The sequence below is a fragment of the Garra rufa genome, chromosome 24 (assembly GCF_049309525.1).
Source record: "Garra rufa chromosome 24, GarRuf1.0, whole genome shotgun sequence".
Classification (NCBI taxonomy): Eukaryota; Metazoa; Chordata; class Actinopteri; order Cypriniformes; family Cyprinidae; genus Garra; species Garra rufa.
The window spans coordinates 18032136-18056972 of record NC_133384.1 but is presented as its reverse complement, the minus strand read 5'-3'; the positions used below and the strand labels follow the sequence as shown (position 1 = coordinate 18056972).

At 33.8% G+C, this 24837-nt stretch overlaps 1 protein-coding gene across 1 annotated transcript in view; it reads left to right on the top strand.

Moving 5' to 3' along the window:
• Positions 1–24837, top strand: part of cntnap2a (contactin associated protein 2a) — a 598272-nt gene that overhangs the window by 534879 nt on the left and 38556 nt on the right. The window contains exons 19-21 of the mRNA XM_073831069.1: positions 5017–5250; positions 6648–6781; positions 22354–22447. Coding sequence (XP_073687170.1) covers positions 5017–5250; positions 6648–6781; positions 22354–22447 — 462 coding nt within the window. The remainder of the gene's footprint in view (positions 1–5016; positions 5251–6647; positions 6782–22353; positions 22448–24837) is intronic.

Here is a 24837-nt window from a genome sequence, read left to right as displayed (position 1 = left end):
GCATTGTAACTTTACACAGAGCACATGCGATCACAGTAATCACACTAAAATATCCGCGATTCAAAACGGCAGATTCAACAAACCGCATATTAAAAGCGGCTAGAGCTCCTAATTAAAAATATATTTTTATCCATGTGCGAGCTATTGAGCTCTGTGAAACAGCCAATCAGAGCGGAGCTCATTAATATTCATGAAGCTTCCAAATAACAGAGCATTTCATTCTAGGGGCAAATCCTAGGTTGTAAATGGACCTGTAAAACCATTTCTGGAGATTTTTTGCCCTTTCCTATGCCATATACCTTCTATGTAGAGATCAATATCAGAGAACAATTTAAAATATTCTCTCAATGCATTCTATGGCACCTTTAAAAGTATTTGGTCTGTGTCGCATTCATATTTTAATCGAACTGCACCAAAGTTCGTTTGGAAGCAGACTGAGACCCATCTTGCTTGGTGCGCACCAGGTTTCTGATGGCAGCGTTCACACTTACTCAAATGAACCGCACTAACAGACAATCGCACCAGGGTTCGTTTTAATTGAATCAAACATGACAAGTGTGAACACACCCTTACTCACCCTCAAGCCATCCTAGGTGTATATGACTTTATTCTTTCAGGCAAATACAGTCGGAGTTATGTTAAAAAATGTCCTGGCTCTTCCAAGCTTTATAATGGCAGTGAATGGGTGTTGAGATTTTGAAGTCCAATAAAGTGCATCCATCCAGCATAAAAAGTGCTCCGCATGGCTCTGAGTGGTTAATAAAGGCCTTCTGAAGTGAGCCTTCGATGCATTTGTGTAAGAAAAATGTCCATATTTAACACTTTAGCCCCCGCTGACTGTTTTGTTCACAGGAGCAAAGGAAGCAAATTTTTCTTTATTTAGTAATAGAAAACCAGTCTCTTTTCTTTAAAAATCTTCGTTTTGTCATTTTCTTCATTTTTTTTGGCTCTCTCCTCTGCTTTTCTGTGTTGATCACTTCTCACCGAAGCTTAGGCTACGCCCAGGGTGGAGGTTGACTAAACTGTTAGTCAAATCTGTTAACAATGCACATTATATACCCGTTTTTTTTTAGGCAAGAACCATATAATGAGTGTCACATCATGAAATGTTTGTAATGCAACAGAAATGGTCTAACGTGATCACAATTTAATTCATTTGATTCAGAATCTGCTGGAACGCCACTCTCGTGGACGCACATACGACAGTGAAAGCTAGAGATTACATCTTATAAAGTTTTAAATATGGATATTTTTACATATTTTACACAAATGCATCAGTTTGCCTCAGAAGGCCTTTATTAAACCTACTGAGCTGTGTGAGCACTTTTTATGAAGGATGGATGCACTTTATTGGACATCAAAATCTTAACACCCATTCACTGCCATTATAAAGCTTGGAATAGCCAGGACATTTTTAATATAACTCAGATTGTATTCGTCTGAAAGAGGAAAGTCATATACACCTAGGATGGCTTTAAGGAGAATAAATCAAGAGGTCATTTTCATTTTTAGGTGACTTATCCCTTTAATGCAAAATTTTTTTGAACTTAAACATTTAAAGGGACAGTTCACATAAAAATGAAAATCCTGTCATCATTTACTCTCCAGTTGACGGTAGCCATTGACTTAGTATTCAAAATATCTTCCTTTGTGATCAGCAGAAGAAAGAAACTCCAGAAACTACAGGTTTGAAACAAGTGACTTTACGGGACTTTCATTGGGATTTTAAAGTAGTAGTTGTACAGCAGATAAATAATCCAATTAAACTGTAAAGTTGTTGGTCCTCAGAACACATCACAGATGGGATTTTTGTACCCAAGAACAGTAATTCCTTATATCCGTACTATCCTTACCCTGCCTTTCACGCTCCCGCTGTGTCGAGGCTTTTGCCCCAGTGGTGGTTCTTTCTCAGTTGCCTCTGAACCGCGTGTTTCAGCCTGGTAGAAGAGTAAAGATTGCTCAAGGGCCTTGCAGCAAATAATTAAACCAATCTATAGTCTCTGCACTGATTTCCTTCCTGCTCCCGATACAGCATTTGTACAAAGCTCATTTGTACTTAGCGCTTTGTTCCCGGGGGTAAAACGGCTGAATGAGAGAATGCCATGAATAACAGATAAACCCGCCTCGTCCTCTGCGTACATGAGATATTCGGCGCGGGTGCATGTTGTCATGTTCGTTCACTCTCTTTTTACCCTTGTGTGTATTTACTTCATTACCCATCTTGATTTCCCATGGTTCTTCCTGTTCCACCCCATATGCAACAAATCCTGCGTTGTTTATACTGCTTCTGCGTAAGACAAATCCACGCACACTTGCACACGTCCTAGCAGTCGGGTTAAACGATCCGTGTAAGGACCTTTGTTCTCCCCCTCAAGTAAAAAGGTAATAGGAAAGTGTCCTCTTGGTTTTATAGCTGTTGAAGAAGCCCCTCATGAATACAAAACATGTCGGTAATGTCAGTTTCCTTGCCCTTCTACCTCAGATGGCCAAGTCAGACATCACTTACACATTCCCAGTGCACATTTATTGAATGGTGGCCATGATTTTGCCCGGAGTATTATGTGATCAGGGTTCAACATCTTTTATTGGTCCTCAAACAGCATTCCTGTCAAAGAGTGGTAGTTTTAACTTGGACTAGATATCACCAGCTACCTCATGTTGTGATACATGTCACAATACATCTTTTGTGCAGTTTGTATTACTTTTTCCAGGTGAAGAAACACTGGTTTCAGAGTTTACATAGTTTTAGATTACCTTCTTTATTAATTAAACACATAAACTATGATTCAAAAGTTTTTCTCAGAATTGTGAGTTGATATCTCACAATTGTGACTTTTTCTCAGAATTGAGTTTATACTCACAATTGTGACTTTTTCTCAGAATTGAGAGTTTAAATCTCACAATTGTGACTTTTTCTCAGAATTGTGAATTTATATCTCGTCATTTTTTCTTCTCAGAATTGTGAGTTTATATCTCGCAATTGACTTTTTTTTCTCAGAATTGTGAGTTTATATCTCGCAATTGTGTCTTTTTTCTCAGAATTGTTTATATCTTGCAATTGTGACTTTTTTCTCAGAATTGTACATTTTTATCTCGCAATTGTGACTTTTTCTCAGAATTGTGAGTTTATATCTCGCTATTTTTTCTTATCAGAATTGTGAGTTTATATCTCACAATTGTGACTTTTCTCAGAATTGTTTATATCTTGCAATTGTGACTTTTTCTCAGAATTGTGAGTTTATATCTCGCTATTTTTTCTTATCAGAATTGTGAGTTTATATCTCACAATTGTGACTTTTCTCAGAATTGTTTATATCTTGCAATTGTGACTTTTTTTCTCAGAATTGTACGTTTTTATCTCGCAATTGTGACTTTTTCTCAAAATTGTGAGTTTATATCTCACAATTGTGACTTTTTCTCAGAATTGTACGTTTTTATCTCGCAATTGTGACTTTTTCTCAAAATTGTGAGTTTATATCTCACAATTGTGACTTTTTCTCAGAATTGTGAGTTTATATCTCACTATTTTTTCTTATCAGAATTGTGAGTTTTGGCCTAATGGTTAGAGAGTCGGCCTTGTAACCCAAAGGTTGCGGGTTCGAGTCTCAGGTCCGGCAGGGATTGTAGGTGGGGGGAGTGAATGTACAGCACTCGCTCCACCCTCAATACCACGACTGAGATGAGTCCCTTGAGCAAGGCACCGATCCCCCAACTGCTCCCCAGCCGTCGCAGCAATGGCTGCCCACTGCTTCGGGTGTGTGTTCACGGTGTGTGTGTGTGTGCACTTGGAAGGGTTAAATGCAGAGCACAAATTCCTAGTATGGGTCACCATACTTGGCCTCACGTCACCTCCTCCTTTTCTCAGAATTGTGAGTTTATATCTCGCAATTGTGCCTTTTCTCAGAATTGTTTATATCTTGCAATTGTGACTTTTTCTCAGAATTGTGAATTTATATCTCACAATTGACTTTTTCTCAGAATTGTGAGTTTATATCTCGCCATTTTTTCTTCTCAGAACCATGAGTTTATATCTCACAATTGACTTTTTCTCAGAATTGTGAATTTATATCTCGCCATTTTTTCTTCTCAGAACCATGAGTTTATATCTCGCAATTGACTTTTTTCTCAGAATTGTGAGTTTATATCTCGCCATTTTTTCTTCTCAGAACCATGAGTTTATATCTCGCAATTGGCTTTTTTTTTCTCATAATTGAGTTTAAATCTCACAGTCATGAGTTTATATCTCACAATTGTGACTTTTTTCTCAGAATTGTGAGTTTTTATCTCACAGCTGTGACTTTCCTCAGAATTGTGTTTATATCTTGCAATTGTGACTTTTTTCTCAGAATTGTACGTTTTTATCTTGTAATTGTGACTTTTTCTCAGAATTGTGTTTATATCTCAGAATTGTGACTTTTTCTCAGAATCGCAAGTTTATATCTCACAATTGTGACTTTTTTCTCAGAATCGTGAGTTCTGACTCTATTACTCGCTATTTTATATAAAACATTATATTATTATATATTTATATATAATATACTATATAATAAATATATTAAATATAATATATATATTTTATTTATATCTTAAAATTGAGAAAATTCAAAGTCAAAATTGAGTCAAAATTGTGAGATATAATCTCACATTTGTGAGATAAAAAGAATTGTGTTTTTATCTCGCAATTCTGACTTTTTCACTTGCAATCGCAAGTTTAAATCATGCAATTCTGAGTCAGAATTGTGAGATAAAATGTCGCAGTTACCTTTTTTTACATTTTAAATTCAGTGGCAGAAACGGGCTTCTGTAGTTTTTACTGTTTTTACATATTTCTGATCAAAAAATGCACCCAAAATGTTGTAACAGCACTGTACTAAGTAAAAGTATCAGTACAATATATGATTGTTGTTGCTCTGGCATAACCCTCAAATCTGACAGTTAAAATTGTTGTTCTGTGACCAAAAAGAATGTTGCCTAATTGTCAGTATTATTTGAAGAAACACCTAATTTTTTTTCCAGATGTTGGTGGTTTCTTTGAGGCGGGAACACTGGTTAAGTATAATCTGGTACCTGAAGTAATCGCTGCAGCTTCCAGCCTGGATGAGAAGAGCATAATCCACAACCTTCCTGTCGAGACCAACCTGACAAGTGAAGATCTGACCTTCAGCTTCAGCACCTCCACTTCTCCCAGCCTTCTGGTCTACGTCAGCTCGAAAACCCAGGATTATATGGCTGTGGTGCTCCGTCACAATGGTAAGATATTGTTCACACCCTCCAAACGAGGGTTCTTATTGCTCCAACTATTAGAACCACCATTTTGGGTTCTCTAAAGAACCTTTCAGTAAACAATTCATAAAAGGATAGTTCAGCCAAAAATGAAAATTCTGTCATTAATTACTCACCCTCATGTCTTTCCAAACCCGTAAGACCTTTGTTCATCTTTAAGATTAAGATGAAATTAAGATATTTTCGATAAAATCTGAGAGCTTTCTAACCCTGCATACACTCTTAAAAAATAATGCTTCCAAAAGGGTGTTTTTGCAGTGATACCATAGAAGAACCTCACAGTGAACAGTTCTCAAAAGAACCATTTTAGAGAACATTTTAAATATCTAAAGAACCTTTTTTGACTATAAAGAACCTTTTCTGCATTTGAAAGGTTCCATGGATGTTCAAAGTTCTTTGGAACTATCAATGCCAATAAAGAACCTTTATTTTTAAGAGAGCAATGCAACTGACACATTCAAGGCCCAGAAAGGTAGTAGAGACATTGTTAAAATAGTCCATGTGACATCTGTGGTTCAACCGTAATCTTATGAAGCTACACTCATTTGTCCAAACTGTATATTCAACATCAAATATGTTCTCATTAGCTTTTATTGTACCGCCTTGCACAACACTGTTGCTTTCAGTATGAACAGACAAATTGCAAACCCATTGCGTCGCACCTGGTTAGTCTTTGTTCATCATTAAGTCTGGATGCTGATGCAGTACACACATCTGTGTGTGTCTGTATTATTGTTCTGCAGCAGTTTCGAAACTGCACTGTAATAATAAAGAAAAATTTATTGCTGCAGGCTGAATTGCTTTTTGAAGTGGAAGCGCAACAGTAAAAGCTAATTATATGACAAATGGCAGAGCGCAGGCAATTACATCGCTGTTTGTTTGGCATAAGCACAACACTGCGATTCAATTCTTTTAGAGTTTAGAAGTAAAACGCATCTGGTGTTTAAAGAAAAAGACCCTTATTCCCTTCAGGGCCAGGATTTCACATTAACACAGTGACTCGGTTGTACCGTTGTTTAATTTGTAGAGTGGCGTTTTTCGTTAAACACCATTCCATAAAACCCAAAGTGGACACACAACACTGGTGATACTTATACTTTGTGTTAAGCCGCCTAAACCCACATCGAATTTTACTCTGTGGTCTCTGAGCAAATTTATCTTGCTGGCCTGAGCTGTAACCCAAATGAGGTAATGTTCTTCCTTGGAGCCTGTGGGGCCGTTGCACAGGAGTGTGCGGTGGAGGTGAGGGATGTCAGGGTGCAGATACTGATGCACAACTCTCATTCACTCAGGCATTCGGTATCCAGTGTGGATGAGTTCTGAATAAATGTGATTTTTTTTCTGTCTCACCCTGTTTGACTCAGGTACCCTACAGCTGCGGTACAACTTGGGCGGTCTTAGAGAACCCTTCAGTATTGATATTGACCAGAGGAACTTGGCCAACGGGCAGCCCCACACCGTCAACATCTCACGGGTGGAGAGAGACATAGAAGTCCAGGTGGGAAACACATGAAACTGATCAATCTTAAAGGGATAGTTCGCCCAGAAATGAAAAAATGATGTTCATCTGCTTACCCCCAGATCATCCAAGATGTAGGTGACTTTGTTTCTTCAGTAGAACACAAAGATTTTTCACTCAAACCGTTGCAGTCTGTTGGTCATATAATAGCTGTGAAAGGGCACCGAACCTTTGAAAGTAAAAAAAAAAAAAAACATGCACAGACAAATCCAAATTAAATTCAATTTAAATTCAGTTTCGTTTTGTGTCTTAGAACATCAATGTATTGTCGCGAGCCGCAGGGTTTAAATTGGATTTGTCTGTGTTTTTTTTTTTTGTGTGTTTTTTTACTTTCAAAGGTTTGGTCCCCATTCACTGCCATTATATGACTAACAGACTGCAAAGGTTTGAGTAAAAAATCTTGTTTGTGTTCATCTAAAGAAACAAAGTCACCTACATCTTGGCTTGCCTGGTGGTAAGCAGATAAACAAAAAATTTTCATTTTTGGGTGAACTATCCCTTTAATATTACACATTGATATCATTGGTCAAATGTTTTATGTAATACTCATCCAAAAATATAGTAGTTAGGGTTCTCACTTCTAAGGCAGCATCTTACCCGAAATGAAATCTCATAAGGGACTGATTTGAAACACTCAACTACTTTGTTAGCGAATATGTATCTGTGCTACACAAATTTGAATATGAATTTCATGCATATCTACTAAATCTCACAGTGAAAGTGGCAATTTGGAATTGATTCAATTAAATTGTTTGTAATAAATTGTATTTGTTATAATATTATTACATGTATTATAAAATGTGATCATTTATAATAAAATAAACTGTATTGTACAGTACTGCAATAATCATTAATCAAATGTATAGCTTATAAAAATGCAATATATAGCTATTAGGTAAAAGTTCTGATTGTGAATTAGAAATTATATTACAGGAAAATATTCTGTTGATACTTTTAATGTAATTTTATATTTTGATTTTATTATTATTATTATTATTATTATTATTATTAATAATAATGCTAACATGAATAACAATACTAATAATAAATGATTAAAATAATAATAATAATATTTTTTAGGTAAAAGTGCCAATTATAATACTTATAATAAATAAATAATAAATTAATAATAATAAAAATAATAATAATAATAATAATAATAATGTGTTATTATTAATTATTACATATATAAGGTAAAAGTGTCAATCATAATAATAATAATAAATAATTAAATAAATTAATAACAATACTAATAATAAATAAATAAAATAATAAGAATAATGCTTTATTATTAATTATTACATATATTAGGTAAACGTGAACAGTATTTTATTGATTTTATTGACTGTTTTTAAAATAAAAATATATTTACAATATTTAATTAAAATAAAAAATAAATAATTCCAAATAAAAAATAAAAAAAATAAAATATTCAAAATATTAAAATGATGTTCGTTACAATAAAATGAAAAAGATATGTAAATATATATACATATGTTATGTAAAAATGCCCATTTTAAAATAGGAACTATACTATGCAACTATATTCTATAGATACTTTTCTGTATTCAATTAAATTATTTAATAAAATAATAATGCATTTACAATAGTTAATTAGAATTTTCCTTTTTTGTTTTAAATCCAAATAAATAAAATTTAAGATAATAAAATTATTTTAATTACAATATTTTTCTGTACTAAAACTAATTAGATTTATAATAAAATAATAAATAATAATACAGTATATTTACAATATTTATTTAAAAATTTTGGAATATTTTTAATCCAGAATTTAAAAAAAAAATCAAAATAATAAAATTGTTTTCATTACAATAAAATAAAAAATATGATCTATTAAATTAAATTTATAATAAAATAAAAACAATTCATTTACAATATTCAATGGAAATTTTCAAAAAATCATCCAAATAAAAAAAAATATTCCAAATAATAAAATCATTTTCACTGCAATATAATTAAAAAGATATGTAAAGATATATACATATGGTATGTAAAAAGGCCCATTCTGAATTAGGAACTATATTATGCAACTATATTCTATTGGTACTTTTCCGTATTAAATTAAAGTATTTGTAATAAAATAAAAACAACACATTTACAAAATTCAGTGAAAAATTTCCAAATAAAAAAAATGTTTATTACAATAAAATAAAAAAGGTATGATCTATTAAACTGTATTATTTATAATAAAATAAAAACAATTCATTTACAATATTCAATGAAAAATTTCCAAATAAAAATATTCAAAATAATAAAATAATTTTAATTGCAATAAAATTAAAAAGATATGTAAAGATATATACATATGTTACGTAAAAGTGCTCACTTTGAAGTAGGAACTACAATATTTCAATAAATACAAATACAATATTTCATTAAAATAAAATGTATTTAAATAAATTTAAATAATTTTGATCCATAAAGGATACATGTAATGCTGCCTTCATTTTCAGTCCAGTGTTGTTTTCGTCAACGATGACGATGACGAAATAATTTCGTTGACGCCACTTTTTTTCATGACGATAACCAGAGGATGACGAGATAAAACTGGCTCGTTGATGACTAAAACATGACGAGACGTGTGTGAGTTTTCGTTGACGAGACGAGAATAGACGAAAATGTTAGTGGGTGGTCCGTCAGACGTTTAAAATGCATGACATTTCCGCTTATTGTGCATGCCAATTAAAACTTAAAAAGTATCTGACGCTATGGCAAGCCGTTTTAGCATTAAATACTCTTTGCTATACTAGTATGGCAAGCCGTTTTAGCATTCCATCCTTTTTTGTCTTTTATGTTCTAAAACATTCCTTCATTATTGTAATTATTGGTGAAAATAGTCGATCCGGAAGCTCACATTGTGTTGAATTATAGATCTGCTATTTTCAGAACTTATAAGTGACACTACCCAACAGCAAAATACTTACTGACCTACATTAATTTGTTAAAAGACTACTTTTTTCCCCTTTTTTTGACTAAAACTAGACTAAAACCTTTTTGACTTTTCGTCGACTAAAACTAGACTAAAACCTTTTTGACTTTTCGTCGACTAAAATTGGACTAAAACTATCACATATAGAAGTGACTAAAATTTGACTAAAACTAAGAAGCATTTTAGTCCAAAAGACTAAGACTAAGACTAAATCTAAGATGGTTGTCAAAAACAACACTGTTTCAGTCAAAATCAAGTATTTTTTAAAACTGACTAATGATACCTAAAATTGTTGCCTGGAACAGAATGCATATGTGAATTATGTGGGTATGTGAGTAAATGCGTGCTGTGTCTGTTACCCAGGATGCTCTACATTACTCTCACAAGCCCAACTGCTGTATGGAAGCAGGATAATTGAAAGCCCATATTGATCTCTGAACTGAGACCCAGGGTGAACTGTAGATGTTATTATGTCCTAAATGGCGGAACACGCAGCATCTTGTGTGGTTGATAAGCAGGACATTCAGCAACATGAAACGATAAAGCCATGATCAAGATCACAGGAAGCATGAGCTCAGCCACCCCAGATCAGTTGTATCTGACGACAGGTGATGAAAACTAACTACAGAAAGGTCAGGGGCTTTCAAAACTATGTCAAAGGCCTGTATGTGCCCCTCATTGCCCCTCACCATCACTGCCAAGAGAATAATATTGAATGACAGAGGTGCAAAGATCAAGTCAGATATACTGTGACCTTGTCAGCAAAATTGAGCTTTGTTGTCTTGGTGCTTTTCCCTGTCTCTTTCTCTTTCTGGTCAGTCTGTGTCTTTGGCTCCTGCTATGTTTTGGGCTTCTAAATCAAATAATCAAATTCCCGCTGTCTGGGCGGATGAGGCACAGCACCGATAAGCCTGTGGGCATAAGGCTTAAAGAAGGGCTGTAGCTCTCTTTAATTCTGCCTTGTTTCATTTCTTGCAACACAGCTCTGCCAAGCTCGAGATCCTACAGACCAGAGCTGGAAATCTGGCATGGGGTGAAATATATAGAGAGACAAAGAGAAAACCATAGCCCTTTTACCCTGTCTTTATGGCCCATGGGAAACCCTGCTGACACTGCAGCAAATAGAAACCCAGAGCCATCCTTCAGACAATGACCTATGTGTGTGAGGGCTTTAGGTGTGTGTGTGTGTGTGTGTGTGTGTGTGTGTGTGTGTGTGTGTGTGTGTTTATGACACAAGGGTAACTCTCCTTTATTTTGTAGTGTGTATACCTGTGTTGAGTGTTCTTTAGCACACAAACACACACACACTGCATGGCAATCAAGCGGAGTACCTGCTAGTGAGGTTGATCACGTAGACGTGTAAATTAAAGTCAGGTTGCCCACAGATATCTGGTATATTTGTCCAAGTCTGATAACTTCCAAACAGGTTCATTAGGGTCTGTTAAATTAGCTTTTCTTTTAAAATGACAGATCTGTTCTTTAGTTTTGTTGAAAAATTAACTTTCATGAAATATAATACGTCCACTGGTCCACTATGCGTTTATGACAATAACAACAATAACAAAGCCGTTTTTCAATATCAGATTTTTTTATAGTATGTAAGATTTCAATATATGGGTCGTTCCGTATCAACTCATCCAGAGGTCCCTTGAAAGGTTTTTCTTGAAACAAGATGTACATCTATAGTGATGAAAGCCAAAATATTAAATGTCATGGATGAATATTTACTGAGTAATCCACTATTTTGTAGAGGGGTGTCAAAATGGCAATTATCACCTGAGGTTTAAAGCCAAATTACAGAGGTGTAAAAATGACTTCAGAAAGCTGGCAGCATCATAATGTTATTTTTACACAGAGATTGGTAGGTCTGTTAGTCAAATCTGTTGACTTTAGCAATCTTTGTTGCATTATGTGCCAAAGGTGACCATTCAAAAATGGGGAAACAGCACTTTTCAATTTTTTTCTCCAACGTTTGCATGCCTATAGCTCCAGAAGTATAAAAGAATGCCCTTTTAGATACTGGGTCTTAACAAACTTTTTAAGACCGTTTATGGTTCAGTTCCAGAGAGTAAATCATTCATTTGTACACATTTTCAGTGGTCAGAAAACCAAATGTGAGTCAGTTTGCAAAAATGTGATACTACTTTTCTTTTAAAGATGAATGTCTGAAGAGCAAACAAGGATCCAATATACTGTTGCAAACGTATGTCCAAAGTTCCAAAGTTTGCGTGTTTATAACTCAAAAAGTACTAAAGATATTGCGATTTTAGATTCTAGTTGTTAATAAACTTTCTTTTGGAATCGTACTTTTCAAGGCCCTACATTATTCAGTCCCAGAGATATGGGGATCTCAATATGGCTCTATGTCCAGATTGTTGAATGTTACCCATTTTTAGTGGCTGAAAACCAAATGTTGGTCACTTTGTATACAGTCAATACTTATTTTATTGAAAAAAAACTATGTCTGAAGTATAAATAATGTTGAGATTAGAATTGTATGTTGTTTCCCTCTATCAAAACAATATGTTTAGAACATACCTGTCTGAGTGCTAAGAATGTACTGAAATGGTCGTTTTTTATAATTTATTTATAAAAGGGAAAGTGTACATTTTATACATTTATTCGTCTTTTTCTTTAAATAAATATTTATTATTATTATTATTTATTAGTCTTTTACAATTTTATTTACTATTTGGCTTTTTTGCAGTTCAGTTTAGTGATTTTATTCATTTAACTCTCATTTGTCATTTATTTCACTTTATTTCAGGGGGGAAAAAATGGTGACCCACATTTGGTTTTTGTCCACTGAATATGTGTACAATTTAACAATTTACCTCTGGAGCCATAATGAAATTCCAGTATATCTGGAACTGGAACCATACACGGCCTTAAAAATTCAAAAAGTAAAGTTTGCTAGGACCCAATATCTAAAAAGGCATTAAGATGTCTTTTAATAGTTCTGGAATTGCATGCATGCAAACTTTGGAGAGAAAAATTAAAAAGTACTCTTTCCCTAATTTTGAGTGATCACCATTGGCACATAATCCAACAAAGATTCCTAAAATCAGCAGATTTTACTAACAGACCTACCAATCTCTGTGTAAAAGATTTGACAATCTCATTAGCATGTTTTATAATGATCTGCCACTGGAATTTGTGATTTCTTTATGCTGATCAGTCATTGAGGTTTTTATCAGTCATGAAAAGTAGCCATGGCAGTGTTCTCTACAGCATGACGCATTTTAATCTGTCACTTCTCCACGGTTTGCTATTCATTCTAGTCAAATTACAAAACAAAATCCAAGTGCAACCCCACTCCTGATATATCTGCATATGCAGATGCTCAACAGATGCAATTTTAGTTTATTGAAATAAAAAATATATGAAATATTATATTAAAATATGTTAATTATGCGGTTCTATTGTAACTATGCGGTTCTAAATGTAATGTTTTTGTTTACATAATTTTTAACTTATACAGTCAAGCCTGAAATTATTCATACCCCTGGCAAATTCTGACTTGAAGTTACTTTTATTCAACCAGCAAGATTTTTTTGTTTTTTTTTTTTGGATTAGAAATGACACAGACGTCTCTCAGAAGATAATAAGATGATGTACAAGAGGCATCATTGTAGAAAATAATTATTACTCTTTTATTTATTTTTGAACAAAAAGTGGCAGGTCCAAAATTATTCATACCCTTCTCAATAATCAATAGAATTTTCCTTGGCTATTACAGCAATCAAACGCTTCCTATAATTTCTAACCAGCTTTTTGAATGTCTCCACTGGTATTTTTGCCCATTCATCTTTAGTGATCGGCTCCAATTCTTTCAGGTTAGAGGATCTCCTTGCTATCACCTTGATTTTTAGCTCCCTCCACAGATTCTCAATTGGATTTAGGTCAGGACTCTGGCTGGGCCACTGCAAAACGTTAATGTTTTTGTCTGCTAGCCATTTCTTCACCACTTTTGCTCTGTGTTTTGGGTCGTTGTCGTGCTGAAATGTCCACTGGTGCCCAAGGCCAAGTTTCTCTGCAGACTGCCTGATGTTGTTGTTGAGAATTTTGATGTATTGCTCCTTTTTCATGGTGCCATTTACTGTGATTAGGTTCCCTGGTCCACCGGCTGAAAAACACCACCAAATCTTAGGGTTGAAGGCTTCTCATTTTTAACGCCAAATGAGGGCTACATCACTGTGGTCAAACAAATAAATTTTTGTTTCATCTGACCATAAAACAGAAGACCAGAGGTCTTCTTCTTTGTCCAGATGAGCATTTGTAAAGGCCAAGCCAGCTTTTGCATGCTAAATCTGGAGAAGTGGTGTCCTTCTTGGTCTGCGTCCGTGCAACCCAGCAGTGAGCAGTGTCTGTTGGACTGTCTGCCTTGAGATGTTGCCACCAGCAGAGCCCAGATTCATCAGGATGGCCTTGGTGGTGATCCTTGGATTCTTTTTTACCTCTCTCACTGTCCTCCTGGCCAGCACAGTTGTCACTTTTGGCTTCTGACCACGTCACAGTGCGGAACGTCTTGTATTTTTTAATAATACTTTGCACTGGAAGGCACTGGAACTTCAAAACATTTAGATATGGTCTTATAGCCCTTTCCTGAGTTGTGAGCAGCCACAATGCATAGCCGCAGGTCCTCAGTGAGCTCCTTTGTCTTAGCCATGACTGTCCACAAACCAACAGCAGAGAGCTTCCGTTTTTCACCTGTTGAGTTGATTAAAACAGCTGTTCCCAATGAATCAGGATAATTAGGATGCTTTAGAACAGCTTGGACTATTTGGAATGGTATAGAACTGTGGATTTTCCCATAGACTGTGACAGTTTGCAAAGGGTATGAATAATTTTGGACATGCCACTTTTTGTTCAAATGTAAATAAAAGATGAGAAATATTTTTTCCACAATGATGCCTCTTGTACATCGTCTTATCATCTTTTGGGAGAAGCCTGTGTCATTTCCGGTCAAAAAAAAAAACTTGCTGCTTGAATAAAAGTAACAGAATTTGCCAGGGGTATGCATAATTTTGGGCTTGACTGTATTAAAGATAATATTCTAATACAGACCTGATCAAATAGAAGATGTATTCATCTAAACAATAAAAGACTGTATTAAAAGTATTTATAAATTATTGAGGAATCAGATTCAGATTTTGCATTTTAGATTTGTGGGATGCAGGTTTTGCCCACCTGTGCATTTTCCAGAAGAGAACAGAGCTTGCTTCAAAAGGAATGTGAGATGAGAGACAGTAACATCAGTCCAGCTGACCTTTCCAGACACCCACGCCTGTGATATTTCTTTTGAATGAAACATCACACCCTTTTTGAATCAGACAGTGAAAGGTCAAAACATAACTAAGAGTACAACCGTGTGGGAAAAGCAAACAGATGTACTTGATCTTTTAGAAGTTTTTGAAGATTTTTTTAAACCCTAAGGCAAACAGCAGAGCGCTCTTTCATTTAGGGATGTATTATTCATTTAGATTAATGAATTCTTTTGGGGATTCCCACTATCAGGTCAACTTTCTATCAAAGTAATGCCGTGGACCTTGCACTATTTTTTTAGCATTGCATTAAGCTGCTTTTTCACCATCTCCGACAAGCAACAGACCAGAAATCATTCATTTCCACTAGAGAAAAGCACAGGAGCTTTTGTGGAGGGTTTTTTTGTTTTTTCAATCCCATTTGAGCTTTGGATGTGTTGAAATACCTTAGATCTGACCCAATGTTATATATTCTAACTAGAACTATGAGATTAGTGAAGAACAAAGTGAGAATTACCTACACTGTAAACAAAATCTGTAGAAATTACAGTATTACTGGCAGCTGGTTGCCAGTAACTTACTGTAGATTTAAATTTATGCTATTTACTATTTTTCTACAAAGTTAATTGAACATTCTATAAACACCATATTCATAAAATGAATGATTTTAAAAATAATTATGTCAGAAATATTATTTTTATAGTTGTGAAATAAAACTTTTGTTGATTAGCCCTACATACTGTGTTTTAGACATACTGATAGTCATTTGTTTTGTGTGCATATATTCATTATTTATTCATTTTACCATGGTGAATAACTGGAAGGTAACAGCTTCTGTGTTTCTGGGGGCGAAAATATGTAGCGTATGCAAATGTCAGAAAGTGTTTTTACAATCTTCAATATAAAAGTTAGAAATAATGTATAACACAAACATTTTTTGATTTCTAAACATTTTAAAGTATATCTCTGTATATTTTTACTGTTACATTGTGTTTTTATTGTCCTATTTACAACAGAACAAAATTTTTTACTTAAAATACATAATAATAATATTAATTTGAAATATATTATTATAATAATGTATGGTATATGCAGTATATATCATATATATGCGTGTGTGTGTGTGTGTGTGTGTGTGTGTGTGTGTGTGTGTGTGTGTGTGTGTGTGTGTGTGTGTGTGTGTGTGTGTGTGTGTGTGTACCTGGTATTCATCACGTTGTGGGGACCAAATGTCCCCACAAGGATAGGAATACCAGTAGATTTTGACCTTGTGGGGACATTTCTCAGGTCCCCATGAGGAAACAGGCTTATAAATCATGCACAATGAGTTTTTTTGAGGAAGTAAAAGTGTGCACAATCTCCTGTGAGGGCTAGGTTTAGGTGTAGGGTAGGTGTAGGGCGATAGAAAGTACGGTTTGTACAGTATAAAAACCATTACGCCTATGGAATGTCCCCATAAAACATGTAAACCCAACATGTGTGTGTGTGTGTGTGTGTGTGTGTGTGTGTGTGTGTGTGTGTGTGTGTGTGTGTGTGTGTGTGTGTGTGTGTGTGTGTGTGTGTGTGTGTGTGTGTGTGTGTATTAATATATATAATAATCATATATAAAACTTAATAATATATTAATATAATATATAAATTCTATAGAATAAATACAAAATACAATCTAATATTTATATTATTATATTAAAAAATGTGTATATATTTGTAATATATTATATATGAAAAATTAGTAAAATATGAATATAATATAAATTGTAGATATTTATTTTTAAATACAATTTATTTTATTATATTAACATTACATATATATATATATATATGTGTGTGTGTGTGTGTGTGTGTGTGTGTGTGTGTGTGTGTGTGTGTGTGTGTGTGTGTGTGTATTAATATATATAATTATATATTTATTTATTTATTTATTAAACCCTAATAATATATATAATAATTTGTTTATTTAAAATGTAATATAATATATAAAATTGATAAAATAAGTACAATATACATACAATATACAATTTATATTATTATATAAAAAAATTATATATTATATTACATGTGAAAATTTGATAATACATTAATATAATATAAATTGTAGATATTTATTATATTATATAAAAAAAAATTATTATATTAATATTATTTTAATTGATCATTTAGTGATTTTATTCATTTCTTTCTGTCATTTGTTTCACTTTTTTTTTCAGTAAAAAAAAATAATAATCTTTTTTGTTTGGTTGATTGTTGAGTGACAGTATACCATAATATGACAGCAGCAATTTTTGTTTGAAATGTTTCAAAATCCTACATAATAAAATAAAATATAAATATTAGATAAAAACTTGAAGCATTAAAATTATTAAATGAAAATTAATAAATATTTCTAAAACTGAAACAGAAATTTAAAAAATATTATTTTATTAACTAATTAAATAGTAATAAAAATACATACTAAAATACATAATAAAAAAAGACAAAAATTAATAATTAAAAATTAAAAATCTAAATGTAAATAACTGCTCAATCAAAATATTAATACAAAATATAATGGTATGTAAATAGTACTAAAATAACAATGAATTAAGCTACTTTATTTGACAAATGTAAATGTATAAATAAAAAAAGTATAGCAAGCCAAGGTCATCATTCACAAATCTTAAAACTAGGTTTTTTTAATTAATTAAAATGAAGTTGAAATTAAATAAAATATAAATATTTGAGTAAAAACTTAAAGCTCTAAAAAAGCTATTTTGCAGGTCAGTTTAATATTTCATTTAATGATTTCATTCATTTAACTCAATTGTTTTGTTTATTTCACTTTTTTAGGGAAAAATACAATTTTAAACTTATCTTTTTTTGTTCTTGTTCATTTGGTTGATTCTTAAATGACAGGATGCCATAATATAACAGTGAAATTTGGGTTTGAAATGTTTCTAAATCGTACATAAATGTACCTTAAAAGGCACCTTTCCAAATCTAATTTCTTTAAAAATGACTCATGTCTATTTACTCCTATTGTCTTTTGCCATCTTTTATTCCTTTTCCTTCTATCTCCTGTGTTTATTCGCTGTAACTCTCAAATGGTATTCTCTCAGTGGGGTTGCGACTATAACTCAGCTTGTGCTGTCAGAGTAGCGGACGCCCCAGGAGGATCTCTGGCTGTCGCCTCCCAGGCCGAGTGTCCCCTCTCTGGGTGGCCGCAGTGCAGGAGGGGCCCTGTCAGATACCGGCTTGTTGGATGGAGATTAATTATAGGCTCACAGCAGGGCTCATTAGCGCTAGCCGCGTCAGAATGGGGCCGCAGCACCACTAGGGACAGTTCCTCTCTCTGCGTGTCAACCCTCCATCCCTCCTGCCCATTAGTTTCCGAGGTAAACAGGTTGAAAGCAATTTAATTTGGTCACATTATCCCGTCGACGAACGGCAACACACCCTCCTCCATTAGTAGCGGCAGATACACAAGCCCACGAGGTCTTCTGAGATTCGGCAATGTAATTGGATAAGGTCTGGAGACCGCTGCTAGCGGTGAGGGAGGGCTTCCCCTGCTTGATTTAGCCGGCACAGGCGCACCTGGGAGGCGTCTGAATAAACATGCTTGCGTTTATCAGCCCGCCACATCAGTGGAACAAATTAGAGCTGAAATATGTCAGACAAACGCTATTGTGTTGGAGTCTTCTTTTATTTCTGTGAAGCTAATTTGTATTCACGGCCGTGCGCGGCGATGAGAGCACTACTTTCACAACACAGAGGAGACTGAGAGAGCAGCCGTATCTTCAAGCACAAAAAAGTAATTTAGTGGAAATAATTCTTTTTAATACCGCGGTTGAGATGCTTCATGCTAATTAGAAGTGCCAGTGAATCAGCAGTAACGGGGTAATTAAAGCTGTCACCAAATGTGTGTGTGCAAGTGTGTGTGCGGTTGCATTCAACAGTTGCTGCCTAACTGCAGATCAGCATGATCGTTGGACTAAAAAAAAAAAAAGTAAGATATCAAGCCAGGGTCATTGTTCACATAACATAAAACTTTACTACAAATAAAAATACATGCGAAAGTACAAAACAAAAATGACAAAAAAAAACTAATAATTCAAATGAAAACCAAAAATATAAATATTATAAATAACTGCCAATTCAAAATGTTAATGAAAACTATAGTGGTATGTAAATAATGCTAAAATGACAATAAATAAGCTACTTTGTTTGACAAGTGTAAATGTATAAATTAAAGTTCACAGCCTAAATGAGTACACCCCTATAAAATTCAGCCATTACTCTTTACTTAGAAGACATGTTGGGGTTCTTTGGAGATATAATGTTCCAACAAGCCTGCTTGAGTTACCAAAGAAGAATGTCAAAATTATTCAGCAAAATAGGATTTGCTCATCCAAGTGATAAAATTTTGTGTTGCAAAAATAAGCGCACCCTCCTGAAAGTTACTAAATTAAAAAATAATAATAATTAAAAAAAAAAGTGTATAGGTTTAAGGCTATTTTGATCAACAGGTAAGTATATTGAACCAAAACTTTTAAAGACAAGTCATTTCCTGACAATTAAAAGTGTTAAATAGCCCCACTGAATCATACTCAGGCTTAATGCTGGCAGCAATGGAACCACTTTGGAGAAAACTGCCAGGTGACTCAATTCTTAGCATAAAAGAGGACAATGGTAAAAGATAGGGATGCACCAAAATGAAAATTCTTGACACACTGGACCGAAGGACCATGTATTTTGCCATTGTATTTTCACCATTAGTTAAATTAAATAGCCCATATTTGCTTTTCACAGTTTTGTCTTGCTTTTCAAAGAAAGAAATCAATTACAAAACAGCAATTTAAAAATATATATTTAACACTGAACATTTTAACAATCTAGAAGACATTATAGCCTACCAACAAAGCACAATCTAACTTAAAATTAATAAAAATAATATTCTTTGGCCATTTTTAAGACCCCCTTCTTGAATCAGGCATGTGTTTTTAATGTACAAATAAATGCAGCCTTGCTGAGCAAAGGAGAATGTTATAATAAATGTATTAAAAGAGCTGTTGTAATGATTGTTGTCATTATTTTTGTGTTACTTTTCTACAGAACAACAGTAAAATACTGAATTACAATACTAACATTTATGAATGTTGACTTTTATTTTGGCAGAAACATGCAAGAACACCTACTTTTTACCGACAGAAGCAGATTTATGAATGATTCTCATCACGCAGATTTGTCTCACGCTTTGGACTTTGAAACCTGGCTAACAAGCCTGTGCAGCGCTGTCACAATTTGTGCGTGTATTAGAAAACTTAACATAATGTAGTTTATTTACTAATGGTTTAAGGCCATTTTGCGATTTCAGTCATCATACAGTAACCAGCAACAACCTCCCCTTTCTCTTCTCATGGAAGCTGCGTTCAATGCGATACTAAACAGTCTTGTGCTGTCAGTGCTTGTAATGATTTTTGCGTCTTTCTCTGATAGTTTTAAATGCTTCCACATTGCCGACGTGTTTGCTGCATTAGTGCGTGCCTCTATTTGATTGCATCACGCCATTGTTCAGTATAATTTGTATGGCCTTTTCACTTATTCCGAATAATTTCGGTTGCCGAACATTCTGTGCATCCCTAGTACAAGAGGAATACCAAATTATTGTTTTAAATGTGAAAATATAGCAGAAGTAGCACTGACATTCAAAAACAATCTTTACACTCTTGAGCAGCTGTGGGGGATGTGCAACACTCATTTAAGGAGATCGTCCTCCAGGAGTTAAACAGGACAGATGCAAAAAATTGCCATGAAACTCAGTGCCAAGAAGGGTCAGAGCACTATACTTAAGGTTCTGGAGGACATACAAAGTACTAGAATATTATACATTTGCTGAATTAAATCTAGGGTGTACTCATTTCTGCAATCCTTGATTTAAACAAAATTGGCTAATTTACTTATCGTACAGAAAATATTGGCATATATTTAGTTGTTTTTATTAAGTATATGTTTAATACATTTTAATTTTGCCATCTTTCCATGAATTATATTAGTGAACATCGAAAATACAAAGAAAGAAGAAAATACATCCTTTATATTTATTCAGAAGGGGTGTAATCATTTATGCTGTGCAATGTATATATCAAGCCACGGTTATCGTTTACAAAACCTAAAACTATTAGATTTTTGTTGTCGTTGTTTATTGAAATAAAGCTGGAATTAAAATATTAAATAAAAACTTGAAGCAATAAAGTTATTAACTGAAAATAAGTAAATAAATCTGAACTAAATCTAAAACTAAAATATATATATTACATTACATACATAAAAAAAAACACAAAAGTACATAATAAAATGACAAAAAAAATTTTTTTACTAACAATTAAAATGAAAACCAAAAATATAAATATATGTATGTATGTATGTATGTACATTTTTGTTGTTGTTGTTGTTGTTCATTCAAATAAAACTGATATAAACAAAATATAAATATTAGATAAAAACTTGGATCACTGAAATTATTAACTGAAAATAAATAACTAAATCTGAACTAATTTTAAAACTGAAACAGAAATACAAATTAAACTAGTAACACTGAAAAACAGCATAAAAAGTACATAAAATGATTTTAAAAATTTAATGAAAAATAATAATAATGAAATGATAATAAAGCAAAAATATAAATATTATAAATAATTGTAAATTCAGAATATTAATAAAAAACTGTAGTGGTATGTAAATAATACTAAAAGGACAATGAATTAAGCTACTTTGTTTGACAAGTGTAAATGTATAAATGAAAGTGAATCTTTAAAATAAACAAATACAAATCTAACGCTAGTTCAAACCCTGAAACCTTTTTTTTTTAAATGTACACATGATGAAATGTTTAAAGAATATATTAACAATACTAAAATTACCTATATTATTATTTTATTGTACTATATATTCAAAAATACGTGTAAGTAAATTACATGTATAAAAGTAGTATATATTAAGTAATACATTTAAAAATTTAATTATTATCATTAAAATATAAAATACATTACAAAGTTTATTTTAAATAATTGTTATATTACTGTGTCAGTTTTATATAGTGCATTATATAAATTGCATACATGTTTGGAAAATGTAACAAATCTTCCTTTTTTTAAGAGGGAACTGGGTGAATTGTAAATAGTGTGTGCTTAGACTGCATGGTCAGTGATGAAACATTTATCCACTAGATGGCCCCATTGCCCACTATAGAGAAATAATGAATCATTTGGGCATTTGTACTAGACCACCAGCAACAGACATTTGACAGACTGTTTCTTTCTGTTTTCATTCCTTATTACTTGTCTCTCCTGTCTTTCTTTTAGCTGGATCATTATCCTCCCGTCAGCTACACCCTGCCTGAAGCCTCAGACACACAGTTCACCCTGGTCAAGTCACTCTTCCTTGGTAAAGTCTTTGGTAAGTGCTCTGCTCATTTTTAACCTCCCCTCAAAACTCAAACCCTTAGAAAATCAAAAAGATATGTGCTAATATGAAATGTAGCGAACGGAAATTAGTATAAAAATCTGCATTGTATTGCATGTTTATCCACCAGATGGTGCTAATAAACTGTATTGTGGGAATGAGTTTGGCGCATATAGGGCATGAAATAATATTAATAATTTATGATTTGGTATTAAATGTTTATATGCTTTGTTATACTGTGTGCTGGTTCGCATTTTGCATTATACTAGTGCATAAAATGCATTATATTTTTAACATAACCTACTTAGTGAAACAAAATACTGCAGAACTGCATAGATTAGTAGGTTTTAAAGATAATTATTTGCTTCCTTCTTATTCCAGTACAATACTGTGCAGCAATTCGTAAAGGAATGATTTGAGGGACATTATATTCCTGGCTTTGAGTGCTCTGGGGGTACAGAAAGTCAGAAATATAATTTCTATCTACCAGTCCACAGTGTCCTTGAATGCCCTCTAAAGATGTCAGTGGCTTTAGGACAATCGCTTAAAGGTCTCTTACCCAGAGGCATGTAACAGACAAGCACTTTCTTCAATGAATACCGATGAGGCACCAACCAGATGCCATTATGCTCAATTCAGCTCTGCTTGCTGACATGCCAAAAACAGCAAAGTGACCCACTGTTGTTACCAATAGCAGGAGGCAGCGCAGTCTGGCAATTACACCTGCCACACAAACCACCAAAGCTTGGTGGCATTATCTACCTCCATATTCACTTTTTGCAAAAATCATGGACGGTGAAAAAGAAAATATGCTTAATCTCTTAAAACAGACTGGTCCATCAGAAAACATCTGATCTTCTTCCTGTCTGCAGGCGCTTAATCTGAGTCGTGTCTGTCAGAGCGTGCTGTCTTCCTGTTTGCACAGTCTCTGGAGCCTCTGCATCAATTCATGCTGAAAGTGTGAGCTGTGTCTGTCCACTGCCCTACCTGCCTCATCAATGATTTATGGCTGGAGACCCCTATCACATCAATAAGCTGCACTCTTTCAGCATGTTCTGCTTAAGGCAATGTCCAGTCCATGCTTGACCTGCAAGCTGTTTGTCAGGGAATATTTAGCTGACTGCATTTGGGAAGAACAGCTATGGTCCCAGCATGCTGTTGACATGTAGCTAGAGGTCTGTGCTTGCAATACCCACCTTTTTTTTTTTTTTTTTCGTTTATGCTCTTTGTGTAATGGAAATGAAGAGTTTGTAATAGTCCTGTTTTGACTTCTGGTGAATTTTAAGTGAATTTTGAACACTCCACTTTTTTTTGGAAATAGGCTCATTCTCCAACTCCCCCTGAGTTAATACATTGTTAATACATTGAGGAGAACAGCTGAATGGATTTCAAAACGGTAAAACTCAACTTATTAACTCGGGGAGAGATGGCGAATGAGCCTATTTCCAGAAAAGTGGAGTGTTCCTTTAAAGGTGATAAAAGAGTATGTGGTAACAAAATGCTGTGCTATTATATTCTTTTAGTATATAGTATAAATTTAAGCTGCAAATTGGGATGTGACATATAGTCTTCAGAACTTTCCAACATTGTTTTCAACTGTTTTGCTGACAAAAAAAGCATACAAAGCATGGCATACACGAATATTGATTAAATATTTCATTAGACTGACCAGCTATCTTTTTGTCAAAAAGCTATCTTAAAAAGTAGCATAATTATTGGAAGTTTAAAGGGATAGTTCACCCAAAAATGAAAATTCTGTCTTTAATTAGTCATCTTTATGTTGTTCCTAACCAGTAGGACCTACATTCATCTTTAGAATACAAATTGAGATATTTTTGATGCATCCAAGAGCTTTTTGACCCTCCATAGACAGCAACACAACTGACACGCTCAAGGCCCAAAGAGATAGTAAGGGCATCGTTAATATAGTCCATGTGACATCAGTGATTCAACCATAATTTAGCTAATAAAGCTATGAGAATACTTTTTGTGAGCAAAGAAAAAAACTGTAAAAACTTTATTCAACAATTTCATCTCTTCCGTGTCAGTCTTCCGTGACCAAAATTCTATGTCAAGTCAAGTTAGGTTGTGCTGCAAAGTAGCCAAAATCCAACATCAAGCCAAAGTCTCAAGCCAATGTCATGTTGACGTCAAATAATGACACTTGAGGTATAGTGACCAAAACCCAAGGTCTTTTAAACTTCATAATGGTAATGTCCTCACAGCGTCAAATTCCAACATCAACAGGCACTGAGCTTTTGTTAGTTTTAGGGTGTGGTATTAACTAACCAAAATGCAACATCTGTCCAACGCCCGAGGTTGACGTCAATCTGAAGTTGGGTTTTGCCATCAATCTGATTTTCATGTTCAACCAAAATGCAATG